Consider the following 18,136-nt stretch of genomic DNA (forward strand, 5'->3'; position numbering starts at 1 on the left):
TGAGAGCTGAGCAGCTGCTTGGGCCGCTCCCTCTGGTCCATTTTTATCTACGCATCTGCACTAGTCAGGAGTTTTTTTCATGGGTAACACTAGGTGGGTTTTTTAAACAAAACTTCAATATAAATTGGACTAATATTCATTATTTAAAGGCAAATGGCATGGCTTTGGCACTGAAGGCAGGTGGTACAATTTAAAACAAGTATTCGTGTATCAAGGTGTGTAGTCTTGTTCCAGGACATCAAATGTAGCGGAAACGGTGCTTCTGGCTTCTGCGGAGGTGCTGCCTCACGCCTGGCTCGTGTGCCCTGGCTAATGGCAACCTTGCCGTGTCGTTCTGGAAAAACAGAGGAGTGGGAAGCTTGGCAACTACTCGATTTCTTCTCATCTGCTGTTTGCAGCAGATTTGCGTAGCAAAGGCAGTTCTGTGTTGTTCTCTGTGAGTAAAGACGGGAATGAGCACAGGTGCCGAGTCGTTTTAGTGCAGCCATGCCTTCACCGGACCAGGGCCCCTGGCCCCGCCAGACACCCGCAGCACAGCACAGCAGCTGGGACCTCTGCACTGCAGCAGAGCCTGGGTACCACCGGCTGCCAGGGGGAGGCTGAAGTTCCCCTGAGGTGCAAACAGCACCTGGATCCCCTGTTGCGTCCTTGCTGTGCAGCCGGCGAGCTCGGATGGGGACCTGAGGAGGCACAAACACGGGCAGGTGCGCACAATGCCTCGTTTCTAGGCACCACCAACTCCTGTTCTCGGATGACGCGGCCTGTTTCAAGCTGTAGGCACGCTTTTTAAAAACGTACCTACAAAACTTTTTTCAAGAGTCATCTGGAGGTAACCACTGCTGCGCCACGCGTGCCGAGCTGCGCCGTCCCTGCCCACAGTGAAGCCGGCTTTGCCCAGGCACCTGCCGCCTCAGGGGGGGCAGGCTGAGCACTAACCTGCCCGCAGGGACCCATCGCTGGCTCCCTGTTCCCGATCCTCACACCCCCGACCACAATTAAATTGTGCCCATTATGTCTGATACTTGCAGAGAGAAGAGTCCCTGGACATCCTGCCGAGGCTCCAGGGCTTACCAGGCTCCGCAGCTCCGCGCAGCCTGAGCACAGGGACCGCAGGGACCGCAGGGACCGCAGGGACAGGAACCGCCGGCCTTTCCTTCACCCCCACTTCTGTCTTGCCTCCTGGTGATGCTTTTCATCACAACTGCCATGTCCAGCGCACGTTAAGATCTTGCAGGATGCACTCCCTTCCTTCCCATTGTTCTGCGTTTTCCATGGTTTGTGACTTGTAAAACTCTGGACAGCCTTGACTCGCATTTCAACAGCGCTCCTCTCATCGCAGGCGTTAGTATTGCCATTACAATAGGAGCGGTCCTTGAGACGTGCTCTTTCACTGCTACATATAGAGTGTGGTCTGTCAATTTTAAACTGGCAATTTTAAATATTTTACAGGAATGATTTCTTGGTTTCTTACTGTCTTTCACTGGCACAGGTGTTACTGCACCTTTAAAAACTGGGGTACAGGGTTCAGCACTGGGAGCATGTTAGTGTTAATGCTGGTGAAGTGGAGCCACTCCAGCTTTGATCTAAAGTAATTTTTCAGGTGTTCCGACACTCTGTATGTCTCAAAATGGATCTTTTTATTATACAAATAAAAAGAGTCTTTCCTCGGGTCATTATTTTTAGCACACTGTAGGTGACAAAAGCGGGATGTAAAGCTTATGCTGGTTGCTTAACCTGGCTTCTCCTGTGGAAGTTCTGACACCTCTGCTGAGTGCCTGCCGGCTCGGTGGATGCGGCACAGCAGTTCCGGCACCTGCTCTACAGGTCAGGAAACTGAGGCAAAAAGTATTTTTTTTTTATTAATCTCCTGGCTTACACTGACTCCATCTTTTTGCCCCTTCCTGGCTTCCAGGCTCCTACCCATTGCTCTAAGCTGGGTCATCTCAGGCCTTCATCACACACTGGGTGTGGGCTGCCGCCGGAGTCCCAGTTTGCCATCAGTATGCGCGTGCAGACATACAGTGACGGAAAACTTAGCTTCCCTCCCTGCCCCTTCCCCACTAGGCTCTTGAAAGAAGTAGAGAAATACAGAATTTTTAAAAAGTAGTAAAACCCACCCATCATATTTCTATTCTTTGCATGTCACTTGCAACGCTTACCCTGGACGGAGAGGGGAGAGGGGCAAAGTGCTTTTCTCAGGTCCACATCGTTGGTGGAATAGGGAGGAGATGGTGACACCTACAATCTCTCCATTTACAGCTTTTTCACGTAAGTAAGAGAAGAAAAGGAAAGCTTTCCATACAAACCAGAAAAAAGAAAAGAAGGTTACAAAAACCAGAACAGAGCAGACAAAAACCTGAAGATGCACTGCACCTGGTCACTTAGGAGATGGCTTTTAACTGCTGCTTTACACACAGTATGACCCTGGTTTGTTTTAAGCTAATGGTGTCCTAAAAGAGCATTACTCTTCTCAAAATACAGAATGTTACGGTTTGATGAAGTCTGACAGCCTGGTCCCAAAGCTCCACATTCCCCTGACGCCTACGCTGAAGAACAGAAGCCAAGTCCTGCTGGCTGTAGGAACTCCCACACGGGCCCAAAGCTCCCACTGGGGGCTCACTGGCGTGCAGCCAGCCAGGGTATTCTCTTCCTAAGGCCTCTGCTAGACCTCTATTTCCAAAAAGAGGGAAAAGGAAGGAAGAGGAAGTGAATCTCATTAGGAAAAACATCCTGCAGTTTAATTGAAGTGGCAAACGCAAAGTTAAAAAAATTAATAGAAAAGCTACACATCATGAAAGATAAAACAGTAGAATACATATATATACATGTTGGAGTTTTCAAAATAGTCCCATCTTAAAATAAAAACAAGTAACAACTCTTTGGAAAAAGACAGGCAATACTAATTGAGACATTGTTTAAATATTTGGTATTTTAATTTACAAACATGCACTTTCTCCTCTGTATGTACGTCAGGAAAACATGGGTCATGCTGTAAAGTTGTGCTATTAGTATTCTCTTTTTAGCACTCCTTTAGAAAGAAGAGCCTATGATTTTTGCTGTTATTTTACTTCCTTAAGTTACTGAACAGAGGTGGTTCCGTGCCCAGAGGGGGAGCAGATCACTGCGTGTGCTGCTCAACCCTGACCTGTTCTGGGAACACGGAAGGCCGAGTTAGGCGCGTTGGTTCGGACCCAACCTTTGCACAACCTGCTGCTTCCTTTCCACTTTTGGCAACAGACAGACAGAATGCCTTCGCTCACGCTCATCTTCTCTTCTTTCCAAAGTTACTGTGTTTTCAGTGTGGTGTTTGCTCCCAAGGGTTTTTCTTCTCATTCTGATCATGTGAAGTGGTAACAAGCGAGACAACCCTCCCTGCCACACAGTTCGCTGCTTTCTGCTGACAGACGGATGACAGGCACAACTGCTGTGCTCTCAGGAGCACAGGAAGCAGACTTGTTATTTTGCTAACAGTAAAGAGTCCTGAGATCTAAAAACCAAATCAGTTCTTCAAACGTTAACAATGAAGGTCTTGAACTTTGCACCTTTTTGATGATGGCTCTTCCGTCTTCAGCGCTTCTAAATTACTGGAATCAGATCTGCCCTTATCCAAGACAACAGTTATACCAGACAGAAGGTACCCTCCACCTCCGCTCATGGTCAGTTTTGGATGGCTTCGATCTGGTAAGACCTTTAAAAAAAACCACAAACCCCAAACCAAACAAAAACCCAAGCATCTGTAAAGACTCACTCTGTATGTGCACACTGAATTGTGTCATTTAAGCTTACAGTGTAAGATGTAATTTGTTTTTCCAGCCACCACAACCAACAGTAATTTGGAAAGTGGATTTATCTTCAAAGGGCAAAGTACCTGCGTGGCAGAAACCAGGTACAGAAACAGGTGAGAACACAGGCTGCTGCCCCACTGATTACTTCTCCATGGCATTTCCAGCAAAATGACAAAGCCGAGGTTTGGGGTGCATGAAAGCCTCATTAATGTGTTCAGAACTGGGGTACTCTGCAAAGGACTGCAGCTGGCCTCACAAACCAGCACTAAGTAATACAGTGATTTCCAGCTCTGCCACTATCATCTTTCCGTAGCTGCTCCTAAGACAAGATACAGCAATGAACCACCACCTTCCGCTACGTTAAGACGTTCTGTAAACATCTCCTCTTCAGTTATGCCTCCTCCTTGCTTTGCCTGCTGCTGCAGGTCTAAACTGATTTACTCGTGTCGGTGCGACGGCGCAGCCTTGTTCCTAACTGCACCTGGGCACAGGAAGCCTTGCCAGGCCTAACCCTGGTGAACACCTTCCTCTGTGAATCTCCCCGTCACTCCTGACTGGGTTGCCTGATCAACAGTCACTCATCGTGGCCACCCATGCCTGAATTAAGTCATCCCCTCAATAATAATTCCTTACAGACTCCAGCAGCCTATGGGCAGGAGAAAGCTAGTGAGATGCAAGAACCTCTTCAGAGGTGGTGAGCTGCTTAGGAATCAGACATGCTCCTGCTTCTCCACAGCTGAGAGGGTACTCCACATTTGCAAACGTTCCTTGTTCAAAATGTCAGTCAAACTGACATTTTTCACTGTGGAGATGTTTTCCCCCCTCATCTTGTTCAGTTCCCAGACCAGAAACTTCTTGTTACTTTAGTTCCAAGGCATCAACTGTGTAAGTCACCACCATTCTTAACATTACACTTTTTTTTTTCCAGCTGTCAAACCAACTGGAAATTAATAAACACTTCTAATACTTTGCTACATCTCTCTGACACGACATTACATTGTCCCTCACTTCAGGCTAGCCACTAAAGCAGCACAACTACTGAATCTGTCAGTGCTGCAAATATTTCAGCAAATGTTTAAATGAAATGCTTTGTAAGAATAAAATAAATATTTCCATTTGAAATTCCTGCAATGAAGCATTACAATTCTTCAGAGTATTTTCCCACTGCTCTCAGGAAAACAAAGGCACAAGGTTACGCGCCGTCTGTCAGTTCAAACCCCGTATTTTCAGAGCGCGCTTCGCTCCCCAGCACCCATGCTGTTTTGACAGCCATTTACTGTAATCCTTACCTGGTAGTTTCGTAGCCAGGTTTCAGACAGCTTTAGGTTAATAACACCGCCTCTCTCCCTCAGCTTTGTGTAACATTCTAATAATGGCTTAAAAAAACCAAATAGTAGGTTACACAGCAGAACAGTCTTAAACTTGAACTATAAGAGCTGAAGTAACATACTTGATTTACCTCTTTATACTGGCAGTAGACAACAAAAGGCCTTGAAGGAGCAACAAATTCCAATAATGAAAGTAATAAAGGAGTGGGGTGAAACTTGCTGGCTACAATTAAGCTGCAAAAGAAATTTCACACACATTAGTTTTCTGCTTCTAAAACCTATTCATCAAGTGACATTTTCTCCTACTTAGCACAGCAATCAATTATAGCTTAAATGTTGCTAATCAGCATGTTTTCATGGCTCTAATAACTCCCCAAAGACAAAAAAATATCATGATTTCCTACTTGCATAATTGAGAGGATAAATCACTTGTTCCCTAATGTGCCATATACTTGAACGCACTGCAGAAAGCACTCAGTTCAGCTGGGTTGAGCTCCACAGTAATTCTCACGGCCCAAGAATTTGCATGCTGCTTTCTCTACCCTAAGACCATTGTCCAAATAAAATTCAAATTTTGTGACTGCTACTTGTTGCTTAGAAGGTAACTTCAGTTATGATTTCTTTAGACTGGGTAATCTTCATTACAGACAGTTTTGTATTAAAAAGTTATTATTTAAGGAGAAAACAATCCCTTAACGGGCATGACTAAAAATCTTTTAAAAATAAATTATGTCCTTGCCAACTTAAAGGCTTCAAATTTTATTCTTCATCCTCATTTTAATATCATAGCATAACTTGGACTTACAGATGGTTATGATTCTCTACAGATAGGGAGTTTTAATAAAAAAAATTCACTGCTAAACTAGATTGCAAGAAATGATGGAGCAAATTAGTTGTTATACTTGTGCAGAAGAATGTGCTAATTAAACTACTTCTCCCGTACACAAATACCCTAAGAGATGACCCATCAATTAACATTTGTTCTCCAGGGGAACATACAGCGCTGGAGACACCGTTAAACTTACCTAACAAAAGCAAGGTAAAAACAGGTGTTCAATTTTCTAAACACAACAGAGATAAAGAGCTGAAGCAATTCTTTCACAGTTGTTTCATTTTGGCATTGTGCTGGCCATGGCCTTGTGGGCCATTTACTTCAAACCCTAACTTCAAAAAATTTATGCTTGGTAATTTACCAAGCAGACCATAAAGAAAAAAAGATTCCAGACTGCCTGAGAAGGCTTGGAGCGCTGCAGTGACTGCCAGGAGCTCGGCCAGACAACAGGAAGGTAAGGAAGAGATGAGACTGCGAGAAATCAACTGCTGCGCTCTCATATGGCAGCACATATTGCTGTCAGCGGGCAGCCTGGCCGGGTGCAGGATTAATGTAACGGGTGAGAGGGGAGGAGAAGAGGTAGAGGAAGAGCAGGGAAGGAGAGAAAGGGAGCGTGGCCTAATCTTGAACACATGGAGTGTCTATAAACGCATTTCCACTTTCATAGTATCAGAAAAATGTAATAGTCTGTCTTAGGTCTTCTTTAAAAGAATACCAAATCCCTAACGGGTATCTTCCTTTTTCCCCCACAAAGACTGACAACAGACTTCAGCTCTCATAAATGGAACTGAACAAACAGATCCAGTACAAGCAGTGTTTTACCATGTGACAGCACAGAAAATATAACTTTAATAAAAAAATGTTATATTAAATAATTATTCTACAGTATATACATTTCTGTAATTTATATACGTATATGTATAAAAATAATAATTAAAAAATACTAAAATTGTATTTTCTACATTAAATAGTACATACTGTTAAATGCAGGACCTCAAGAAGTAATTCTCCGGAGGTCAGTGCCCCAGCTCCAGTGTTACCCAGCTTCCACCTATTCTGTCCCTGTTTCTCTCTTGCAAAACAAAACAAAACTAAGCATGCAGGGAATATGGAATCGAAAACTCAAACCTCCCTGCCTGCTTCCACTCCTGTGCCAAGTTGTTAGTTTGAAGCATTGCTTTATTCCATGCCAGTTTTTCCTGGCTTAGCAGTACAGCACCCTGCAGCTCCTGGTCTAAACAAGCGGTGGGCTAGAAAAGGCAGGTGACCCAAGGTAGGGGACCCCGACTGCAGCTGGGACAGCGCCTTCAGGCAGCCTGAACTCCCCTCCTCCCCATCATACCGAAGACCTCCTAAAGCAAGAAATCCCTCACCCCTTCAGGTATATAATTTATTATAGCTCTCACGCATTACAAAGGGCAAAAGAAGTGTACATGTGATTGAAGACAAACGAACAAGCGACAAATGCTAGATAGGCTTCCTTGAACTCAAACAAAAACTGAATACACTATTTTACGCTACAGGAAGAATCAAGTAAAGCCATACACTAATTTTCACTTTGCTAATCGTGCACAGACATTAATTATAACAATGGGTGCTGGAGACATGGGTAATACCAGAACAAAACACAGCCACTGTTCAGGCAGTGTAGTGGTCATCCACAGGCACTGCCCGTGGCGCTGCTGCCGCTGAGCAGAGGTGCAGTATATTTTACAGACCTCCTTTACCATTTTATTGCTTAGGAGAACCCAGAGTGACCTGTCTCTGCATCTTTATAGAAAAGGCTAATTCTACCACTTAAATATGCTAGATGAGATATACTAAAATATGAATGCACATGAGTTAACACATTTCATAATAATACAAACAAAAATTATACACAGGCATTTAAACATAACCAATAAATGTGTACTAAAGTTTATCCGAGCAGAACAGCTTTATTCCTAGTGAGCCAATATTCTTAGGAGGAAAACACAAACTTGAAATGTTATTAAATTAACAAAATCAATGTTATTCAATTAACTTAAATCAGTTCAGCAATGGCTAAGAACATCGTGAAAAAGTCACAACCACTAAAAATATACTTACACTACAGTGGGGCCGAATTTCTAGGAATCTATTTATCGTATTTGTTTTAAACTTATGATACGAAATCTTCACATTAAATTGTTCCTTGGGAACAACTGACCCTGGCTAAAGCAGGTAAAACAAAGTTATAGAAAAGATGAGTTTCTAAAAACAAATGAACCAAACTCCCAAGGCAACAAACTTAGTTACAATTTAATAAAATCAAAACCCTCAGGTGTTGTGGGGTTTTCTGCCAGTTAGAATTCTGTGATTGTTATCAGCAGTCATTTTGTATTAAATTCTACCTGGATTCTGTTTCTCTTTGGACAAAATAGGTATTTTATTTTTTTGTTAATGTTTACTCATACCTAGTCAGGAAACTATGGCTTTTAGATCAAGACATTTCAAACCATTTAAATAACAAAAAATCTCAACTGGGTAAGAACCAAACAAAACCCAAGACACACGGGGGCTGACTGCTTGCTTGTAAATATTAAGAAACAAAATAGTCTTCCTAAAATAAAGCTTTTGTTTCAAAGGAAATTATTTTCTATAGATGTGTTTTCAAACAGAAGACCTTTCTGACTACAAACAAACTCACCCATCAGCATTCCTCTCTCTCAGCAAAGCAGCAGTTTCTATCAGCTTTTTCCTTCTCTCCCATTGTTTTCTTTGCTTTTCCCGAACCTTTAAAAAGCAAAACAAACAGTTTGCACTTCAACTGGTTATTATATATTGGATCACTGTTGCATGGACTTAAGTTTCATTTTTTGGCATCTTAGATGGCTTAACGTAAGACAAAAGACAACCTCCAGAGTTCCATTGTAACACCTGAATAAGCTGTATTTCAGCACGCCCGATTCAGACGGAAAAATTTTAAGTATATAGACCTTGTAAAACTCGAATAGCCATAATACATATTCTTACATATTCTTACATTTTCTTTATTTTCTTTTTCTTTGTTTTCTTTAAATTCTACATCTTCAGCATTGATGTCCATTGTTTCTTGCTCTTCTGTTTGGTTGATCTCCATAGCTGCTTCAGTAGTAGATTCCTCTTCTGTTTCCTGCAGGGAAATCTGCTTCTCATCAGTCACTCCGTTGCTTTCTTCTTCCCCTAGCGCATTATCTTCAGGTTCTGAGGGCAGAGTCTCTGTAGAAAATGTCCCAGAGAGGAGACTATCCACTTTGCTGAGAGGAAATTCATGAAGATTATTGAAAAAAGCTTTTGGAAATCCAAAACAAGTGGTAGCAGCTCTAACAGGTCCCCCTCCTGGATACATCTGAATAATGGATCCATAGCCTATGAAAGCAAAAGAATCAAAAATACGTTGGAAAGCCAGAATTTCTTAAATCGCTTCAAATTTCTAATTTTCTAAAATGCTTAAATGAAGCATTCATTTAAGAATAGGTAAGTAATTGCCTGCTCTTAATCTAACCTTCGTCAAATTTAACAAGCTGCTGAAGTACGCCTTGCGGTAGAAAATTCTTATTGGAAGGACAACAGTTACTGCAACTCAAAAGGACAAGGTAACTCAAAGATTATGCATGTATTGAACATGTATTTAGGATTAGCACAGAACATGTAAGCAGTGACAAACTCTTAGAAAAGCTAATTTAATTAACAATTAGAAGACAAATTTTCTACCATATTTGTTACTTGTAACTATGGAGTGGTTTTGATAAAAAAGAAAAGCTAATTTAAACAGCATTAATAGGCAATGGATTTCCTCAACATCCAGACTCTGAAGGAAGAGCTGTCAGATGTTTAAACATACTGACAAGAACTTTTCAATAGTTACACTGAAACTGCACTTTATTTAATTGACTTCAGAAAGCATCCCTATGGCCAAAAGTTGCTGAAACAAAACCAATTTATTGCATGACTGCCTGTGTGCTTCTCAGCCAACAAACAGCACATCTGGGTGCACATCACATCACACTTCCTACCTTTCTAGGCTTCTGGAATATAATTGTCATCTCTGTCTAGTGTCTTTGAATGACTTATGATGAAACTAATTAACTGAGTTTGAGACATAAAACCCAAGTTGATCTTCTCCTAGAATACGCACATGAAAATGTCACATGCTACTTTTAAAATATACATTTTGCAGACATTAAATCTCTGGTGCAAAGAACAAGAGGAATGACAACATTTTCAGTGCTGCGGGCTTTCTGAATTCCAGTGTCACGATCTCAGATTTCTACCACTCACTTTCCTGGACTTCCCACGTGCCTGGGAAGAATATGCATACAAACTCCTTGCAGCCTTTTCTGAACATGTCACTATGCTAAGACAGAAATTAAAACCAGATCTACATACAGTGATACCTACTTTACATTTTGTATTTTTTTTTAAAGAGTGGGAAAAAAAATCCAACTGAAATACGCAAAATACAGCTTTCTCCAACAGAAAAACAAGCGTCTCTCTGAACTGAGAAAGTATTCTGAAATAATGCCTTTTCACAGTATCACAGAGATATGCATCGCTTAAGTTTCAAGTAAGCCCTCAGTCTGCTCCTTACTAAAGCCACCGTGTTACTTGCCTCCCATTCGCTCCATCACCGCACCCAGCACAAGGCCTGCACACGTTTCCATTACAATCATCTTGTTGCCAGCACGGATGTTTCCTAAAGTCAACATCTGAGCCAGGGTGTCATATCGCAAGTGGCTAGAAGACAGAGGGGTTTAAGATGTATCAAGTTAGTTTTCTTAGAGTTATAGATGCTGCGTATCATTAGCTCAGGAGCCTGTCAAAAAAAGTTGGATTACAGGTCGATTTTCAGGAACAGCACCAGTGGTCTTCAGAGTCACCATGCGGAAACTTAAATTAACCACCCAGTAATAAAGAAGCATTAGAACAAAAAATTAGCAAACAAGAAATCAGCAGGGAAGAGCAAAAGCAGGATGTAAAGTAGGGTGCGCATACTGAAGTGGACATCTCATGCTGTGTCAGTCAGACAAAATATTTTTAAACTTCTTTTGTTTTCTCTGACATGTCAGTTTTGTAAAGAACAAACGGTATTTGAATGCATTTCCTAATTCTTAAATGTTTTCTTTATGATTTTCATCTGTTTTGCAGTAGCACACACCATGTGCAATCCAAGATCAACACCTAACTAGACTTACTGCAGCGCATGCACTGAAGAAACTCAGCGACGGCCAAGGAAATTACAACCAGTCTCAACAAATAAAGCCAAGCGAAGGTGATGGGGGAAGGAGAAGGAAAACGGTTTGAGAAGCCTTAAATAACAGAAACGTGAGGGTTTTAAGTCTCAGCATCTCAGCCTTAAAACCAATGAATTCAGTACATCTTAAACAATGTCTGTAACAACGTATCATTTAATTTTGGTAAGTGAAAATCCAATGCGCTAGATCTCTTATCATTGTTCCCCCCAACTCCCGCCCCCCAGCATTAACCAGTTTTCAAATTCTGGAGACTTCTGACTGAAGAACATTTTGAATCCCTAGCACATTAAGGACAAAAGTTCCTGCTTCTGGCAGGTGGCTTGTTATTTTGATTACTGAGCCAGAAAACAAGAGACAATACGCACTGACCCAGAGAAGAGATACCTCTGAAAATGCAAGAAGCCTGTCTGCTTAGGTAATTAGCAAGACGGTGGTGGTAGGGAAATGGTAAACGCTGACACTACATGCAGAAGAGTTTTCCTCTTTGCTGCAATAGCATACTGATTCATTTTCTATATCACATTATTTTTCATTAATTTGCAATCTTTCCACTAACAGAGGAAAAAAAAGAAGAAATGAGAGTATTGTCTACTCTGGTATAATACAGGTATTTTAAAGAATATTAAAATATCTTTCTGTTATAATTTGGAAAAAAAAAACAAAACAAAATGGAAACTCACTTAATTTTTCCAGGTTCCCTTGCATAATACATTGTTGAAAGAATGCGAGTGGATGGTTTCACAATTGTAATAACTGCTTCATATCTGTATGAAACACATAGTAATAGTCTTATTTTTAGCTCAACATATTAGAGGACTACTAAGTATTTTCCACATTTTAAAATTAACTTACTTTTTTTTCTTCTTCTTTATGTATTTATCTTGAGCAAATTCTGTTTTGTCTCTGAATGTTGTACTGTTCTCTATTAACTGTTGAACTATTTCCTTGGAAAAGACAATTATAGCTGGTATTTATTTCTCGTGCATTTCACATAAAGTACTTTTTCAAACAAACACTTGAAATATTTTCTTCCAGTAGAGGCATGTATACTGTTACCTTCCACTGCCATTAATGGCAAACTAAAGTTCTATTAATCAACATGACAAGTGAGGCACTACTCTTGACTATGTGCAGAAATTTAATCATATACTTTTGTCTCTAGGTGTTCTCTAACTACGTAATGCCAGCATAAAAATGATAAAGCTGAAAACGCTTATCCTGGAAATGGGGTATTTTGTGGGGAAGGAGCCTGGTAGGTGCCAAAGCTAACTCATGAGAGAGGGCAGACTCGTAAGGCCAGAACTGAAGAAAAAGCAGGGTTGTTCCTTTCAGCATCAGCAAGTCATTACTTCAGCCCTTACTGTGAAGCCTCAGTACCTAAATATTCTTATCCCATGCCAATGTAAATGAGACTATACTGCTTTCTCCAAGTGATTAGCTACTTTAATTATCCTGTGTTTAGAGCGAGGCTGAGTTATGTTTATTGTCAGTTATTACAGAACAACTGACATATATTCTGTTGGGCTAACATTCCCCATAGTAACTGGATTGCATGACAGTACCCTAAGTCCTGCGTGAAGCTATACAGGCAAAAATATTTTACAAAAACAAAACAACCTGATGTCATACGCAATATTTACTTTAATCCAACTCCTTCTCTGGGTCTCTTTGTCTGACTTCAGCATCTCCATCTCTGAGGGTATCTTTTTTTCCACCTTGTGCTTGTTCTTCCCTTATACTCTGCTACTTACCAGACATCTCCCTTACACCACTTCATTTTGTCTGCCTCCCAAACTGCGCTAGATTCCTGTACCAACTCCTTGCACAATGTCTATCTCCTCAGCATTTACTATTTCCTACAATACTCCCCCCGACTTCTTCCATCTCTAGCTCCCAGGTTTTCCCAGAATTCCATTTTTTGTTTCCTGGTCTCTTCACTCTAATCTCCTTTTGTCAATCCAACTCTTCCTCATATGTTCAGGTTCCAGCTGGAGGGATCATTAAGACCTCCAAGAAAAAAAAACTTTCATTGCTCAGGACTTGTCCCCATGCCTGCAACAGAAGAACAAATGCTGCAGAGTGGTATTTCAGTTGTTCAGAAGTCGTTTAACTGCTAAAATTGAAAGTTTCTATTAAACATGCAGGAAAAGTATTAGTCTAACCTGGCCTCACAGGAATTTGGAGAGGGTAGCGGTAGGGCAATGACAAAAGGAGTATTTTCAATGCAGACATTGCATCTCCCATTGTGCTTTAAGAACCTGCTCCAAAATACAGTGGTGCAAGTACTTCTTACTTGCTATTGCTGCTTTTCAAGCCATTATTTCTTAAAAGTTCTTCAAACACTTAAAATGCACTATTAGTGGTGTGAAACAGCATATCTTTCTTTTTCTGCCTTACTCTTGGAAAAAGTTAAATGCAGTGTCTGGGCTGTTTGGGTCGGGTGTTTTTTTTCCCCAGTAAATTTTCAGTGAGGAAATTGGGGGATATTTCCCTAGGGTAAGCAAAAGCCAAAAAGGAAGCCACTGCACTATGCAGTGCCCTGGGAATACATGCCACTTCATGTCTTCATCCTAACACCTATCCCTCAAGACCTGGGAAGGATTTGGGAAGTGATGGGAAATCAAGCCCCATTAACACTGAGGTTGGTTTATTTCAAATAACAATCATCTCTAACTGAGCCTGTGTCACAAAGACATGCCATTCACAGTTCAGATTTTACCAGACACTTATGGAAGAACAATGTCTATTGCTGCTAATTTAACACAGGCAAAATGAATATTCGGCTACAGTTCAGAAACCAGAGTTAACAAAGTAGGATATTTTAATAACCTAAGATAAAAAAGTATGGTAGATGTATGGCAGAGACACACTGAGGACATACAAAAAAGCCAGAGTGATCTGCCACAGATAATGAGAACGAATAGAAAACATCAAAGGTATCAGACTGATTAGTATGTTCTTTTCAAAGAGGTAACACAACTAGCAGCACAACCCTGGAAACAGAGGAAATACCATCCCAAACTCCTTAGAGCAATCCAACATTAAGCAGGCAAAAGCACAACAGCTGCTCTAGAGAGCAGCAGCAAACAGCCAGATGCAAACAGGAGATGAACTTGATGTAAGCAGGAGCACTTTCTTATTTTTATTAGAAAGGGTAAACCAAAGGTAAGAGAGAATTTTTGCCTGTGCAGAACACGTGCAGAACAGAACTGGCTGCAAAGGTTCATTAACATTTAAGATGGCCTCACTTCTTCTTGACAAAGTGCAGGGTAAAAACCAATCCGTGTTCTAACAGAACAGAACTGATCTCTTGACAATATTTTTAGCTTTTGAGGTGCAGATAAAACACAGGCATCACATGTTCAGTAGGTACTGTCTAGAGGCACACTGACAGTACACTTGTTAAACAGTGTTATTTCTTAGTACTTTGGTGTTTATTCATAATCCTTTCCTACACCTTTGATAGCTTAATTATTGTAAAATTTTAATATATCTGTAATATAGAAATATAATTTTGCATCTTATAAACAAACAAAACTAAAAGGTGATTATGCGAGCTCTATTTCCTTAATGTTTGTTGTTATTTCTTTTTGTCTGTTATGACTTTTGATGCTATAAAAATTAATCTTTTACTTTCTTTTGACAAATTTGCCAACCTTACATGAAGTTTTCTACGAAAAGAGCCTTTGCATTTTTGTAAAAACAGATCTTTAGAAAAAACATGACTTGAGCAGAAGAACAAAGAAAAAGCACTGAAGTCTATGCACCAATAAAAAGAATAGGCTAATTCATAAACTGAAATATAACCATCAAGGTAGCACAGAAATGACACCAAAACCTTATTTTTACCTGTCCTTTAATACCCTTGTCCTTCAAAGCCTTTATGTCATCATGAGTCAGTTTTTGAGACTTTCCATCGTCAACTATGTTACGATTATCTGTACCTGCTTCTTTTGTTTCTAAAGGAAAAGGATATAGATTTGTAAAATCTAGCTCTAAATATCTTCACATTGGAGAAACATAGATTTTAGTTTCACAGAAAGCAGACTTCTCAGGATTAAACCCACATGCTTCATGGCCTTGCAAAATATTGCCTAAGCAATCAATGAAATGTAATATGTAAAATACACCTTTAGTATATATATGCACCCAGACTAAGGTTCAAATTTTCTCCCATATTAAAAAGCTGATTTGTTACAGGACTAGTGAAACAGCAGATCAAGACAAAACCATGCGCTTTCATGACAGAAAGAATATAAGTGGCGTTAAGTTAATAAATGATTAATAGAAAGCTTTTCCATCACCTTTGGTATTATCAAAGAAACAAATGAATTGGAACTTGTTTTTCCAAACACCAGTCAATCCTCTGTAATACCTGTGGCAGTCTCTTCCACCTCTTGCTTTGGCTGGAGGTTTCCACCGCTGGTTACTTCAAATGTAGTTCCATAAATATGTCCAATGGCATTATCCAGATAGAACCATTGCTTCTCAAAAATAATTTTTCTGAAATAATAAAGAAGTTAATTATATTAAAAGCATTATTTTTACTATGTCTGAAACCCACAATAATTGAAACTGAACTATAGCTTCATATAAAGATGTGCACATGTGGCACTTAGAGACATGGGTTAGTGGTGGGCTTGGCAGTTCTGAGTTTACGGTTGGACTTGGTCTTAAAGGTCTTTTGCAACCTAAATGATTCAATGATATATGCCATTTTTACCTATATCCTTGAAGAAAACCAGGACAAGCATAAAAAGTGAAATTAACCACAAAACCACATTAAACTGAAACTGATTAGGAAAAGAACAAAGAACTTAAATGGAGCACAGAGTAAGAAAAATATTTTTTTCAGTTCAAAAAAATTGCAAAATGGCAGATAAAATAAGGCTATAATACTTGAATTATGCAGTACCATTTCTGACAGAGAAAGTCAGAACAACGCAAGGAATGAAATTAATTAAAACTTCATTAAATCTAGGCTGGGTCATGCAGATTACTGCAAAAAGAACCTGTATTTTGCAAAGCTCCTTTGCAATAATATTTGCCAAAAGCCTATGAAGAAAACTGACAGCAGAGAGCGACTTGTAAGCCTAGAAATGTTTAAATAAAACAAAAATTTTAAAAAAAGAAAGGATTTTACTATCCCTTTCATTTTGATCGCACTAAGGAAGGTTTACATTTTTCCTTCTTCACACAAAACAGGATCCAAAGCCTTTAACTTTCAGGGTGACCTACAAAGGTTTCCTTGCTGACCAGAAGGGAACTGGTCTTGTCTGCTGATCTTGTCAAATGAAACTGGTACCAGTGTATGTGCCACAATCACATCCGAATCAAAAGCTACCACTATGACCTCTGATTATACTCACCACTAACTCTGAATCTAAGCAAACAGGTTGAGTTCTTTTGTTATTTCCAGCATTCTACTGACTGAAGTATGCAATTCGTGCATGTATTTTACATACACTATTTGTATCCCCAAATACACTCCAGAATTTAAATAAAGCATAATAAAGTTTTGTCACGTTACCAAATCCTTTTCATAAAACATTAACGTTATACTTGCTCACATGAAGTCTATTAATCCCTACCAATCCAGACTTTAAAAGGCTAATAAATGATTATAGAAGACTTGAAATGACTGGAGAAAATTTAAATAGATGAAAAATAGTGTGCAGGTGCTCAAATTTTGATGACCATTCTAAACAGAATATCCAACCACAGCTATTGTCTCATGGTCCTGGAGCATCCTTACCCTCATCAGATTATAGAAAAGGAAAAGTTAAAGCAAGAGTTATTTAATTTCCCGTGACGTTATTTACTCTTCAATATTTTTTTATTCTTTCTTACAAAAACTGAAGAAGGACCTAATGAACAGATCTTGGCATGCTCTGCAGGCTGTCAGAGTAACTACCTGATTTAGGTGCCAGATCCTACTGGTAAACGTTTAGCCTGTCAATAACCAGTACTCCCAATTCCTAGGTCTGAGCTATGCCATTTCTAAACCAGCCTCATTCAAGCATAGCACCTTTAAATCTCCATGCTACTGAATCAGATGCCTGGCCACATTACCCAATACTGACTTCTACACACTGGTCTACAAAATTGACTGCTGCAATGGGAGGAGCCCAGGCTGTGTCCACTGATTGTGGCATGTCCTGCTGGGGTGCAGGCGCTTCTCGCTATGCCAGCTGGCCTAGGAAAAAGAAATGGGAGAGCTTTCATAGCATCCTCGCCAAAGCTGCAGCACCCAGAGCCGACAGCCAGCACCTTCCTGCAGCCTGACGGCGATGCTGAGCCAACCCCGCTAAGGAGGCAGCGCTGCAGCCCGCAGGATGAGGCGCCACTGGGGGCAGGTGTGACAGGCGCTGGCCAGGCCGCTGCACCCTCGCTCCCCGTCAGCCGCACCGGCCTGACAGCGGCAGCGCAAAAACGCCTTTCAGGTCCTCAGCGAACACCGCAGCCAGGAGATCTGCCGGGTTCTTGGGCACAGGAACTAAGGCGGCATCAAAACCTTTCGCGCTACCGGTCACACCGGCCGTTACCTCCGACTGTCCCGGCGTGAGAGCCGGGGTCACACCCGCCGCACCGGGACCCGCTCCCCTCGGGAGGGCCTCGCGGCCGCTGCATCCCCTCAGGGGAGGAGGAGGGGTGGGGGGGCGGCGCAAAGCTCGGCCGAGGGGAAGACGACAAATAGGATCGAAAACCCCGGGCCGGCCCCTCACCTCCGCCGTAGCACGGGGACCGCTTTGAAGACGTCGTCCCGCTTCAGGACGGCACAATCCCCCTCACAAATGCGCGGGCCCGGGCCCGGGCCGCCCTCCATCGCCGCCGCACCTCGCGCCGCGCGCCGCGGCAGGGCAGTGCGCATGCGCGGCCGGGCCCGCCCACCAATGGCCGAGCCGGCCGGGGGCGGGGCGCATGCGCAGTGCGGCG

General features: G+C 41.4%; 1 protein-coding gene across 6 annotated transcripts; it reads right to left on the reverse strand.

Moving 5' to 3' along the window:
- Positions 1-2,713: 2,713 nt before the first annotated feature.
- Positions 2,714-18,068, reverse strand: TRMT6 (tRNA methyltransferase 6). 6 transcript variants are annotated; one of them, XM_037390983.1, is made up of 11 exons: positions 17,926-18,068; positions 15,576-15,703; positions 15,050-15,159; positions 12,053-12,144; positions 11,881-11,964; positions 10,558-10,682; positions 8,950-9,314; positions 8,614-8,699; positions 5,245-5,347; positions 5,075-5,161; positions 2,714-3,688 (listed from the first exon to the last, which is right to left on the reverse strand). In XM_037390983.1, the coding sequence occupies exons 1-11, from the start codon at positions 18,024-18,026 to the stop codon at positions 3,515-3,517; spliced, it is 1,455 nt and encodes a 484-aa protein (XP_037246880.1). In that variant the 5' UTR covers positions 18,027-18,068; the 3' UTR covers positions 2,714-3,514. The 6 variants fall into 6 exon arrangements, with proteins under 6 accessions (XP_037246880.1, XP_037246882.1, XP_037246884.1 ...); XM_037390985.1 differs by lacking the exons at positions 15,050-15,159; positions 17,926-18,068 and having other exon boundaries at positions 15,576-15,688; XM_037390987.1 differs by lacking the exons at positions 15,050-15,159; positions 17,926-18,068 and having other exon boundaries at positions 12,049-12,144; positions 15,576-15,688.
- Between the last annotated feature and the right edge of the window lie 68 nt (positions 18,069-18,136).

The sequence above is a fragment of the Falco rusticolus genome, chromosome 6 (assembly GCF_015220075.1).
Source record: "Falco rusticolus isolate bFalRus1 chromosome 6, bFalRus1.pri, whole genome shotgun sequence".
NCBI lineage: Eukaryota > Metazoa > Chordata > Aves > Falconiformes > Falconidae > Falco > Falco rusticolus.